Here is a 13131-nt window from a genome sequence, read left to right as displayed (position 1 = left end):
CTGCGTGAATGCTGAGAAAAGTTCAGATACTCCAGGGTTGCTTTTTGGAGCAACAGCAGCGGCACGAACAGCTGCGTAGACAGCACCTGGCCTCTCTGAATGGCAACGTGGAGGTTTCGGAAATAGTGCTTCCCAGTTCGCACACTTAGTATGGAGTAACGCAGGCACTATGCAAAGCGTGCGTTGACGCTCTGTTTCCATCTGACAGTTCCGCTTGCTCCTGAAACCCCGCTGGCCAGTCCTGCGTGACCCCGAAATTCTCAGGAACGCCCATAGCGTGAAGAGCCCCACTATACTAGTGTGTTTGACGATTCGAAGTTGTGATATACCGATGGCGGTGGCAGTTGCTAATTGCATTCTCGGATGTAAATAAAGACGACAATTCACATCACAAGATGCGCAGAGCCAGCCCCCTATGGCGGCATCAAAGTCCTGGGGTAGCATGGAGCTTTACATGTACCCTCGGCAATTCGGCGCCCCACAGCAGCAGACCTCCTGTCCCAAGGAACTCTCGGACAAGCTGCATGAAGCAGACGAAAGCACACAACCAGCAAGCGCAGTTCCATTTGTAAAATTTCCGCAGCGGCTGTCGATACCTGCGTTTCCTCGTTTCAGCACAGTCTGAAGCTCCTTTTAAGAGCTTCCTGTCATCGCCGGCCTTCGCCCATCCCTATCCATTGCTATCGGTGAAGCCTCACCTATAATTGTACAGCAGCTCCTCTCCCATAGCGATGTCTCTAAGGGCCACGAGGCCAACGTGGCTGCCGCCATCTTCTTCATCTTCGTCCTGGTCACAGCCGCAAAGTACACAACGTCGAATTGAAGTGGCTGGGGGACGGGAGCGCCCATGAGCCTACAGAGCAACGACGATGCATGCACTTACCCGCATGCATGCATATACGCACGCATGCATACGCCTGCGGGTTTTCTCACCAAGATATCCACTGTGCAGCAGTTAGGCGCGCAAGAGTGGTTAATAAATCGCGTTGCGCTGCCGCAAGCAGTCGCATCCACTATGGAGCCATTCCTCAGCTTGAAAAAATAAGTGCTACCCCCCATGCTCTGCACATACTGCGCCTCCCTACACACAAAATTTCAAAATGCCCAACAGCGAAGACCAAACAAATGGATGTTCACACGCAACTGAATGTAGCTATACATACACAAAAGCATGGAAGTGTGCACGCGACCACGCAAAGTCTAAGAGTGCGTACAGAAAGTTGGCCCTCGCCTCTGACACGGCGACTCCAGCGTACTCCACGATAAACTCGCCGCGGCGGATGGGCTCCGCAGCAAAGACACCCCACCTGCAGCAGCAGCAGGCTTCAACACCGCATGAACCTTAGGCACAGGAAGAAAACTTGAGTAACAAGCGGCCCACACGCTATCAACTAAAAAGAAAAGATGCTACAAGACGCCTTTCAACATAAATACGCTACTCTTAATTGACCCGAGTCTACAAAAACCGCAAAATGCGCCGAAATGACAGAGTCAAGAACGTTGCGCTCCTGCACCCGCCAGGAGAGCCTATGGTTGCTTTAGGCTCGCACCACGCGCATAGACTGCTGCTGCAAACAGTACTAGGACCTGCTGCCGCTGCTGCTGCTGACTTTGGCACTGATACTCCTACTTGCAACAAGTATGCGTACCCGTGCACGGAAGACTTGGCTATTCGCAGATACTTCTGACGGGCAGCAAGCTGAGTAGCTCTCGAGGGACTCTCGTAGAGTTGAGCTGTCTCTGCACCTCCACGCATCAGCACACGAGTCCTAAGTTAAGACAGTAGCAGCGTCAACAAAAACACCAGGACAACGAGCATCATGGCAGTATAACTCGTACTCAGTCTGTCCACAGCGTCAAAGAGGAAGAACAACTTGTTGCGCTGCTGCTGCAGATCTGCTGCCTCTGGCAGGCATCCAGTTTCCTGCAGTAGTGAAAAGAAGCAGAGCGAAACCACAGAACAGCAAAAACCTTCAGTGCGACACAGAAGCGAAAAGAATGACACATGAGACTACTCAGAAGGCCACAACAACAACTGGCACAAGTCCACAAACAACACACGCATGCGCATGAATCTGGGAAGAAGTGAATGTCGAGCCGCAGGCAGCCTCAGAAGCAGTTGCTGCTGTTGCTGCTGGCTGTGCATGAGCTACCTCCAGAACGAGTCCAAAGAACGGAGACAGTCTGCGGCGCTGAGCCTCTCCCGCTGCCAAGTCTAAGACAGGGCCACTCGCTGCCTGCCATACCGCCGCCAAGAGGTGATTGCTGCTATCTCCATGAAGGGGTGGTTCCTCAGAGTCTGATGCGCAAGGGGAAAGTGCCTTTGACGCAGCTGATAGCTCTGCAGATCTTGCTTCTGTTGTTGCAGCAGCTGCTGCGTTTCCCGCTTTAGCAGTCGTTTCGGTTGCAGCCTCTGCCACTGCTGGTCTTGATCCTGCTGCTCCTTCTTGTGCAGGTTCGGCTGCTGCAGACTTTTTGGATGCCGCGTGCTGTGAAGAAACAGAAGAGTTCGTAGGGGCCCCTCTTGGTGTTGACTTCCTGCACAGGGAGGCTTTCGAGAGACGGAATTCAAGAGACGTGTCCGCATCGGCCCCTGAAACAGAGCATGGATGCACGAAGCCAAGTACATGAAGACAAAGGGGCTTCACGAGATACGGCAGAGGAAGTCTAAGATAGAGATGTGGCTGTACGGAACCAAAAAGGTACACTGCTGCAGGGAAAGCACATCAAAGATGAAACCAAACAATACGGAAAAAGAGATACTAGCGCCTTCCTGCAGAAGGAAGACAGACCACTGGCGAGACCGTGGGGACCTGCTACGACGAGAATAACAGAAGCTGGGCAGCCGAGAGCAGCAGCAACAGCAAGAAGAATAACAGCGAAATACGTAGGAGTGTTAGTAGTACTCACCGTTTTCGTCCATCAGACTCCACGCGAAGATATCGACGCTTTGCCAAGGCACAGGGTCCTCATCCTCGAGAGAAGCCTTTGTACGATTCTTTGGAGCCGCATGGGGTGGGTCGTCATTGAAGGCCCTAGCGAGACCCGCAAAAGAGGCTGCCAAGGCAGAATATTTTCGCTGACCTTCCTGGGCGTAGTCTGACGCAGATGATGACGGAGAGAAGGAGTCTCTAGGCAAGGATAGGGTGGGGGGGGAGTGGGGAAAGTGCTGTAGAGAAAAACTGCCGTCAGGTTTGGTGCCTCGGCCGTTGCTGCTGAAGCCATAGCCGGCGCCGGCGCTGCCTTGGGCTCTTCGGCTATTGCTGCTGCTACCACCGCCGATACCGATGCTCCCTGCAGCAGCTGCTCCTGTTGCAGGGCCTCCCCTGACTTCCGGTGCAAGTCCTGAGCCTTCTGAAAGAGCCGCGACCTGCTGCAGCTGGTGGCGGCACATTAATGGCGTCCCCCTCACGACTCGAGCTCCGAAAGGAGTGGCTTGAATTAAGAGGCCTGTGAAGGCGTACATGCAGAAGAAACTAAGCCGGCGAAAGGTAGGTAAAGGAACGCACCATAAAAGTCACGGAGGCAACTGCCTCAAGAGAATCCCCATACAGCGAAGAGAAACTGTAAGGCAAAAGGCACAAAGCAAGGAAAAAGGAAGATTGCCAAAGAGGCAGACACAGAACGAGCAATAAGGGAAATACATAGGGAGAGAAGAGACACGAACAAAAGCTTTAATCTCCATATATAAGAAATCTGCCGATGGAAGAAGAGGAAAACTGCGTGACCGGATGACGAAACCAGCTGCGAAGTAACAAAAATATCGCAAAAGCAGAAGCCCACCAGTTTGCGTGTCATCGCATGCAACAGGAAGACCCCCAAATTCGAAGCATTCCTGGTGTACAGACGGCTGCCTGACATGCACGTCCTCGAGCAGGCCCCCACGTGGCTCAGCTTCACCAGCAGTAGCAGCAAGAGACTGGTGTGAAATCCCTTCCTTGGCCTGACAGACTCTGGGGATCCATGATTTCTCACTATCTGCAGCAGTTGGCGCAGTGACTTCCCACTCTTTCAAGAATTCAACAAGAGCCCCGCAAAGAAATGACAGCATGCGGCGACGCACAACACCACTGGATTGTTGAGGAAGCTCGTCCTGACGCTCAGAGGCAGTTGCTGAACCCTCAAGTGATGCAGCAGCAACGGCTGCTGTCGCTTCTGCGCCGAGACTCCCGTCTGTGACATGCTCAGCTGCTGCAGCAACAGCAGCCTCCAGCCTAACGCAGCAGCTGTTACAGCGCGGCTCCACGTTACTCTGAATGCTGCAGCGAGGGCACTCCACGCTCTCTAATACATACTGCAGTAAAGAACGGACTGGTTTAGATAAAACAGCTGGGCATGGTTTTTCAGCAAAGCAGCAAACCGCAGTGGCAGCGGCTTCGATTAGCTGTAGGCACCGCCGGTAGCACGCGCCAATAGCATCAGCAGCAGCAGATGCTGTGTCTTCTGCTGCTGTAGAAGCAAGAGAAGCAGGACCTTCTGCTGCCTCTGCGAAATTCGACTCCGGAAACAGCAAAGCAAGGACCAGTGGTCTGGCCCGGTTAGTGAGGAACTGCCGCAACCCGACAATAGCAGCAGCTGCAGCTGTAGGTTCCGGCAACGCCACTGTTAGCGTAATAAGACTTCGAGGCACCGCACTTTGCCCTTCTTGAAAAAGAGAAGAAATAAGAGGATGCGCAGACCTCATTCGCGGCTGTATTAATACGCGCTCAAGCCGGTCCCGCTGCAACGGAGGCCCGCCGAACGGAGGCAGCACAACGGCGAGCAAGTGCAGAGATTCAGCTGCAGCTGCAGAGTCTGCTGCTTCGGTCGCTGAGGCTGCTGCTGTTTCTTTGCCAGCTGCGGCTGCTGCTGTTTCACTTCCTGCTGCTGCCGCTGCTCCGAGTGAAGTGGACTCTAACTGCAGCGAATGCAGCTGCTGCGGGACAAGACAGAGAGCCTCATACCAGCTCATCCGCCGGCAGGCAGCAGCGAAAGGGTCATTTCGTTGGCTCCTGGGCTCTGCAGACGCCCCTGACATCTCCTCAGAGCCTCGACGAGACAAGCAACTGCTACCACAGGAGCAGAAACAACCATTCGCGATCCCGTTGCTGCTACAATCCGGGAAATCTTCACTTAGAAATTGCCGCAAAAAAGGCACTTTCACTTTGCGGCGTTGGCTGCAGAACTGGTCTTCAGTTCCCCTGCTGCGAAAGATGCAGCTCTGTATGTTGTTACAACCAACTTCAGCAGCAGTGTTGTCCGCATCAGCAGCAGCGCCCGCATCAGCAGCAGCGGTGGTGTCCCACAGCTTCGCTCTAAGTATGGTCTCGCACACAGATGGCACAAGAAGCTTGCTTTCAACTGCAGCGCGAATGTGGCTAATTAAGAATGAAGCAGACTCGGCCGTAGGAGCTGCAGCACTGCACAGCCCCAAGGGGCCACCGACAGATTCGGGCAGCTGCAGAACGGGAGCAACAAAAGCGTCATTAGGCTGCTGCTGCAGCTGCTGTTCCAGCAGCCGCTGCACGGTCTGAATTCACCGCAAAGTCGCAGAAAAAGGAAGCCACAGCAACTAAATCGGCAGGCAACGATACGCCACGGGAATGAAGTGCATATACAGGGCGGCGGCCACACCCGCAGCAGCAGAATCAGCAGCAAGAAAATAGACTGCAGCAGCAGCACTTCCAAAAGCAGCAGCAGCTGCAACACCAGCAGCAACTGCTGTTGCTTTGTGCCACGGCTGCAGCTCGAAAGCAGGGTCTCACCAATTCCTGCTCTTGCAGTAGTTTAGCCGAAGTCGTCTCTCCACGTAGAGCTGCGCATGGCGTAAGCGGCTGCTGCTCCTGGTGCAGCTGCTGTTGCTGCTGCTGGTCAGCTACAAAAGCCCCCAAGACATGCTCCTTTGGATGAATCTCTTGCATATTTGGCCCCCCCGAAAAAGACCGAGGGGGTTTCACAGCTGCAAGCGCAATGAGCAGCCGCCGCTGCTCCATCAAGCATGCTTTGGGGCTCACGGGGGTGAGGCCGTCTAGCTGGAGCAGCAGCCGTGTCACAGCAGCCGTGCATGCAGACATGAAAGCGTTCGGATTCAGCTGCTGCTGCTGCTGTTGCTGCTCTTGCTGCGCAGAGCTCGAGGCCGTGACTGCAACTTGGTCGAGCCGCCTGATAGCTAGTGCAACTTCCTTCGCGGTCGGTTTGCTGCTGCAGATACCAGCAGTGCCTATGGTGTAAGCTGATGCTGCTGATGTCTGTGCTGCATGCGTGGGGCTGAAAGCGAGCAGCGCCGCCAGCAGGGGTGCAAGGAATGCATGCTGCTGTCGGAGATGGATGTCGTGAGTCTCAAATGAAGAAAGCCCCGGCGACAGTGGGCTGCTAAGCTGGCCGCAAATCCTGAAAAGATACAGAGAGAAACAAGCAAAAAAATACGCGCCTGCAGAGGGCTGCTGCTGCTGCTGCTCCGACTTCATGTAAATCCTACAGGACCGCCCTTCTTCACAGAAAAACGCACAAGAAATGGTTTCGATATACCACAGGCGGAATGTGCCCTAGATGCCGCCAGTATCACAATATAGTGTTCTAGCAACAGAAGCAGAAAAGACTAAGGAAATACGCAGAGTAGCTGTAGCAGCAGCAGCAGCAGCGCTGCCTCATCTTACCGGCATGTCAGTCCATTGTGGCTATCGGCTTCACTCGATGAAGTCTCGGAAAGACTTGCAGCCTTATCACTTCCTGTAAACAGCTGCTGTTGCACACTAACTGCGCATGAGCCTTCCTCTCGGCATTGCTGCTGCTGCGGCTGCTGCGCTGCGGCCGAAGTCGCAGCCGCGGCAGCAGGAGCACTGGTAATCTGCTGAGGGCAAGAGAAGGACCAAGAAAGAAGTAGCACAGTCGCCGCTTTCAAACCATGTAGCTGCTGCTGCTGCTGGCCATGGTTGCTGTTGAAGGATGCGGCGGCAGCGCGGCACCCTGCAGCAACTGCTGCGGCGGCAAGCGCTTCTGCAGCGAGCTGAGACCCCTCTGCGTGCCTCTGGCTGCCCGGCTGCGCTGCTGCCCCCTTCCCAGCATTCTGCTGCTCCATGTTTAATGAATTGAAAGCCTTGGGTGGCCCCTGGGGCCCCGCGGGGTGACCCTTGTGAAGATCCGCCGGGCGCACGCGGGGCTGTGCTGCTGGCGGCAGCAATGGCAGCTGCAGGAAGAAGACATATGCAGCGAAAAGAAGCTTCCTGGGACACGCGAGCTGCGCTGGCTGCAAGTGGCTGGACTTGGGGCTCGAAGGCACCCCGAGAAGCAGGCAGGGAGGCCCCGCTGGGCTCTCTAGGCTGAGGCGACGCAGAGGGAAGTAGCGGCAAGAGCTGCTGCTGCTGCTGCTGCTGCTGCTGCTGGGGCTCTTGTAGGCCTTCACGCATACTGCCTGCCTCTTTGCTTCCCAGTGAATTGTGGCAGACACAAATGGGGGCCCGTCTAGCATGCTGTCAAAGCTGCGGCTGCTGCCGTTGGTACTGTTGCTGCTGCTGCTGCTGCAGGCCTCCCCCGTTGGCCCCCTCCCACGCTGTCTCGCCGCTGCTGCTGCTGCAGCTGCCTTTACTAGGGCTGGAATGGATTCTGGCTGCCTCTTCCATATTGGTAGAGACCGAAGCAGCGCTATAGCAAGCGCGAACCGCTGCTGATCAGTTCTGCTATCCTCACCTTGGAGCTCCTGCTGCTCCTGCCTCTCCCGTTGCTGCTGTCCCTGCCTTTCCTCTTCCCGCTGCCGTTGTTGCTGCTGCTGCTGTTCTTGCTGTAGCAAGTAGCTGTAGTCTTGTTCCTCCCGCTGCTGCTGCCCTTGCGTTCGCTTCTCTTGCTGACCATGCTGTTCCAGGCGCTGCTTTCCCTGCTGCTCCTGCTGCTGCTGCTGCTGCTGCTGCTGCTGATTTTCAGCCTCCAGCAGCGGGACGCACTGCTCCAGCAGCGGCGGCCGCTGGAGGCGTCTGGTCAGGGCCCGAGTGTGGGGAGAGCTAGTGGCTGGAGTTACTTCCCTAGGGTTTGTGGCTGCCTGTGCTGCCCTTTCAGACGCAGCAGCAGCAGCAGAACTCCCTTCGTTTGCATACATCTCCGTAAAGCAATCCACTCGCCGGCGTTTTGCTGCCAGTGGGAGAAGCTCTGCTGCTTCTGCTGCCGTTGCTGCCTCGGGGTTTGCTGGTGTTGCTCCCGCTGCAGCTGTCGCTGCTGTTGCTGCAGCCGGAAGCGATTTGACCGCTGCATCGGGCTGAGAGTCATAAGGGCAGCAGGAAGGAGAGAGAAGGGAGGAGGGAACCTCTTGAAGAGTGGGAGGCCAAGCTTTTAAAGAAAGAACTGAAGGCGGCAAAGGGACAGGGAAAGCAGCGGCTCCTGCCGGCTTGAGCTCCCTGCTGCCTTGGCTCATGATCTACAGGCCCTGGAAGCTGTACACATTACGTTGGATGTCTGTTTTGCATGAGTTTGTGTTCGTTTCCCTCCATAATAATCCACATAAGCTAGACAGCGATCACCCAGGGCAGCTGCTGAGCAGCCCGACAAACTAACTATTCATTTCCAGGCAGACAAGAAACAGAAATACGCATCCCAGACTCTCGGGGTGCTTCCACAAAACAAGGGCGGGAAAACAGGACAAGTTCAGTTTCTTTCAAGACCTGCTGGGGGGAAGAACGAAGGCGCGGAAGATTTCATTGCACTGTAAGAACCCAGGAAACGCGGATATGGCGTACATATCTGATTGGTTACACTCAAATAATGTAAGAACAAAGCAAAAATGTAAACAAACCGGTATGCAAGGCTAGGGCGCCGTTCTCCAAGAGCCTAAGGTCATGCAAGGACAGCCAGCTGAACGCGGGTCTTCTTCGTTAGAAGGCCACCGCCTGCATGAAACAGTAGCATTTGTAAAATGAATCATACTTATAAATAAGACTGAACATTGAATTTTGAAATAGGACACCACCAGGTAAACTGAAAGACATGCAGCATGCCAACCACGGGCCTATGGCGCAATGGTAGCGCGTCTGACTCCAGATCAGAAGGCTGGGCGTTCGAGTCGCTCTGGGCTCAAGTTATGCTATTCCGTACTCCAATGTTTTTTCCTTTCGTATTGAAGTCTCACAGTCTTTTCAATGTACCTGAGGCACAATCATTCGCTATTTAAGGCCGCCTCACTCGTTTGTACCCTGAGTTCCAGGTCTGGCCCTCTCGGCTGCGCATGCAGCTTGAGGCAGGGGCTTGCGGCAGAGCCTCCACAGTGCCCTCCCTTGTTACTGCGATTCACTTCATCCTGCGGTCCTAACTTCAAAATTCAATTGTAAAATTGTCGCCTGTCCATACTGGGCGGGTCGTAGATCCCTTATACTCTCTTCCCCTTTGCTTCCGGCGTGCTGCGGAGGAGGCGTGGTGGAGCTCTGCTCTGAAGACAGTTATTGTTCATATAACTGTGTTTTACAGCTTGCGTCATTATTGACGTTCGTCCAAAGGCCTGAATGGCCATAGCCTCCCTGAAAGGGGCTCGCGCGCCTTTCATTCAACTTTTGCCCGCAGGCTTCTCTTGCCAAGGTAGCGACCGCGAAAATGGCAGCAAAACACCGTAAGCACCATTTCTTCCTGTAGCGAGATATCCGTGGCTTTTCTGCACTAGTTTTTTGAGTAGGGAGCTGCAGAAGCATGCACCTATCTTAGCTCTTTTGCCCCGTATGCATTTTCCTCACCTGCTCGTGTTGCTTGTTGTGCCATGCAGATCCCGATTTGATCATGTGCCGTAAACAGCCAGGCATTGGTAAGAAGCTCTTTCACGGCTAAGTGCTTCGCACAGAACAACTCAGAGGGCTCCGTTCTGCATTGAAAGGCGACGGAAATGTTGACTTGCGCCGGCATGAGTGTTGCCACTTATGTTTTTTCTTTGTTTGCGGTTGTCAGGCCGGCAAATATCTTGCTTTTACCGTTTAATGTATTTGAATTTTTCGTTTTCGTGCAGCGATCGGCCGGCTCTGCGAACGTTGCGACGGCAAGTGCCCCATTTGCGACAGCTACGTGCGCCCGCACACCTTAGTGCGCATTTGCGATGAGTGCAACTACGGCTCATTTCAGGGCCGCTGCGTCATTTGTGGGGGCCAGGGAATTTCGGACGCCTTCTACTGCAAGGAGTGCTGCCAGATGGAGAAGGATGTGAGTCTTATGGATGGCTATCATCAGTACATTTCAGCCGCTGTTGCAAAGATGCCGTTTTCGTGTTTTTGTTAGCCCAGTTGTACTTGGCACGGACCAAGTTGTTTATGTTGACCTGAAACCCCAGCAGTGTACGGTTTTATGCGCATTTTGCGCTGTTTTCGCATTTGCTTGTCATGTGTCCTTCCATGCGTTAGCTTCACTTGTTATTTGCTGCTAGGTGGTATTCACATCATGAAGGTATTTTCAGCATTAATGTGCAGTGTTTTGGGATCTGTAGATCAGCATTCGTTTAGCTGTATGCGCATGTGTCTGCAGCGCGACGGCTGTCCCAAGATAGTCAACTTGGGAAGCGCCAAATCAGATTTGTTTTACGCCCGGAAGCAGTTTGGGGCGAAACGGAACTAGCACTGGCCTTCCCCTTTTCTCTGCCTTTCTTTGTTCGGAAAGGCGAGGACAGGGGTTTAGGGCCTGTGGCGTGGGACTCAGGTTGAGGGTTTGGAATTGGGGTTAGGATTGGGGGCCCCTACTGGATTTTTGGCAAGACGCGGTCCTGCCAACTTTACTTCAGCACAAACCATGCAGAATCAATTCGCTTTCGAAGATTCAAAGTGGACGGGACAAAAACTGCCGAGCCACTGCCAGGAAATTACCTAAACAGCCTTTATTTTGGTAGCCAGAAAACTAAGCAGCAACATTTGAACAAGGACAGCCAGAGAGAGGAATCCGTGAAGCAGCAAACAAATATACCAGTTTATTTTGCGTTTGGTGGCCCAAGGAGGCAAACACAGTTCGTGTTTGTCAGATGCCTTTTAGGTCCACTTTGTAGATGATTAACCGTCACCTCCAGAATGCAGAAAGGCCTCTTCGAAATGTTGATGCCCAGTGCTGGCTGAACAGATGGGCATCGCTGGCTGCAGTTAGTACTGAGTGCGATTGCGGGTAAAAGTACTTGGGTCTAGCGGCCAAAGGGCTACGATAGATACGGAAATGCTGCTGCGGCAAGGTAAGAGCAAAACCCAGCTGCCGAAACGGGTAGTTTCAGAGGCTTCTGGCCTAGTCTTGAAGCTGTCAGCAGCTAACTGGGGCCACAGGTGGCTGCAATCAAGACTAATAACCTACTATCCATGAAAAGTGGCGCAATTGAAGGGATTTACCGTGGCTAAGAAGTGGCTTGCGTCTGCGTGTCTGCGGCAAATCACACTTGCCAAGAGATCCTCTCAGTCACGCAGGCAATTGGAAAAGATACCTGATTGAGCTAGCAGCAAATTAAACATTAGGGGCTTATGAGGGGGCTCTTGGAAACTAATGTGCTCTCAGAAATTTGACGGGTTTTACTTGCTGAAGTGCTATGTGCGCATACATGAGTACTATCCAACCAATTTAGCACCGAAGTAAGTAAAAGTGTATTGGGCTGATCCCACAAAAGAAGGCGCAAAAAAGCACTTGGACCCACCGTTAGTGTTGCAAGACATGCGTCGAAAGGCGTCCACTTCTCTCAGTGAAAGCCTAGCGTGAGTTCAAATTAGTAACATAACCGCGTGTACTGCTCGTGGCCTGGCTTGCATGCGGAAACCGAGGTCTAGTACTCAGAAATAAAACTCGCATGCAGTACCTATAAATACGTGTAGATACAGGCAGAAACTCATTTATTTACTTATTTACGTACTAGCGCTCGAAATGCCCTCCCAAGTGGCACACAGATCCACAGAAACGTGTTGTGGTGTGCGCGTGAAAGAGACAGATTGGTGAAAAATTAATTTCCCGTGATCTTTTCCTATTTGAGAGTTTTTCTTGACGACTATGCCTGCTGAATGCCTCGCTTTTTCCACTGCGCGCCCCCCTGTTGTTTCTCTATCGTTAAGTGAAGGGGCGCCTAAAGAAAGGAATGCCTGGGGATACCCTCCTACAGCCCTACATTTGGGTTTTCGCTTAAAAAGTAACATTACAGAAATGTAGGAAGAAGACACGAAGAGTTAACGCAAAGAACGACACGAAAAGGTAACGCGAAGACGCGCACCTCCCTGCCTCCTAACCAAGGACAGTCGCACACCAGCAACACCCATCAGCACACTTCGCGAATGAACTGGATACAGAAAAAATCAAAAAGAACTCTTTCTTTGCTTCACAATAATGTCACAAGCACAAAAAATGCCACAAAAGGCTTCTGCAGAGGAAGTGGTCACAACCCCCGCGGGTGCAACCCCACAACCAGCATCGAGACAGAATAGGGGGTGACCTCACCTTTTCGTGGATCTTCTCCACTTTCAAAAGCATTAAAAAGTCTACGTAGTAGTTAATATTAGTAATATTTCGGGCATGGAATAGTTTTTTTGATTTAGTTTACTCTAAAAAATGCAAAAGCACAGATTCAAGCGCCAGCACCCTGTGGGATTGTGACGGGGGAGCTACTGGTCCAGTGGCGCACCGGTGCAGACACGTGCTGTCGAAGTCTAATTCCCTTGCTTCGAAAAGAACAGTTTTAAAATACATAAAATCATTTGTTCAATCTGATTTAAGCGAATTATTGGATTTTAGAACTAATAAAAAGGGAGAAATAACGCGCACTGCAACAAACTGGCAACCAACACTACCAGTGTGCAAGGGCCAGCGGCGCGGCGGTCCGTCTCCGCGCGCTGCTGCCGTTCCAGTGCGCCTTCCACTCGCAATGATTTTTTATGTATACAGTTCTCGTTATTTTTATTCTTCCCATGTTCAGTTTAATTGTTTTACAATTGAAAAAAGGAACAAAGGGTGAAAGTTTGTTGGTTTTGTGCCACTGCCATTTGCAGTGGTTCAGTTGTGTATGTCTCGTCTCGTGTCCTGTTGTGTGGAGGTGTGTTTGCGTCAGCTGAACCTATTTTTGTTTTTTTTTTGTTTCCCTTTTGTAAGACTAGTTTAAAGCATAATAGGCTTAAGTAAAGGCCAAGAGTAGCGCTTAGGAGCGGTGTCGTTACTCTCTCTCCTCCCGCGTTCCCGTGTGTGTCT

At 52.7% G+C, this 13131-nt stretch overlaps 2 protein-coding genes across 2 annotated transcripts; one reads left to right on the top strand and one right to left on the bottom strand.

Moving 5' to 3' along the window:
• Nucleotides 1-450: 450 nt before the first annotated feature.
• ENH_00061680 (SET domain-containing protein, putative) lies at nt 451-8380 on the bottom strand (the record flags this gene model as incomplete). The annotated part of the gene is made up of 11 exons (XM_013581973.1): nt 451-520; nt 699-787; nt 934-1081; nt 1215-1307; nt 1650-1740; nt 1840-1924; nt 2154-2593; nt 2911-3450; nt 3784-5509; nt 5745-6369; nt 6636-8380. 11 exons carry the CDS (start codon nt 8378-8380, stop codon nt 451-453), a joined length of 5652 nt encoding a protein of 1883 aa, XP_013437427.1.
• A 1169-nt stretch (nt 8381-9549) lies between these two features.
• ENH_00061670 (pre-mRNA-splicing factor, putative) lies at nt 9550-10551 on the top strand (the record flags this gene model as incomplete). The annotated part of the gene is made up of 4 exons (XM_013581972.1): nt 9550-9565; nt 9716-9754; nt 9953-10143; nt 10462-10551. 4 exons carry the CDS (start codon nt 9550-9552, stop codon nt 10549-10551), a joined length of 336 nt encoding a protein of 111 aa, XP_013437426.1.
• Nucleotides 10552-13131: the final 2580 nt, after the last annotated feature.

Source organism: Eimeria necatrix, genomic scaffold, assembly GCF_000499385.1.
Source record: "Eimeria necatrix Houghton genomic scaffold, Enh_scaff53, whole genome shotgun sequence".
In the NCBI taxonomy this organism is placed as follows: domain Eukaryota; phylum Apicomplexa; class Conoidasida; order Eucoccidiorida; family Eimeriidae; genus Eimeria; species Eimeria necatrix.
Note: the sequence above shows the minus strand (reverse complement) of the source record. Positions and strands in the feature narration are given on the sequence as shown.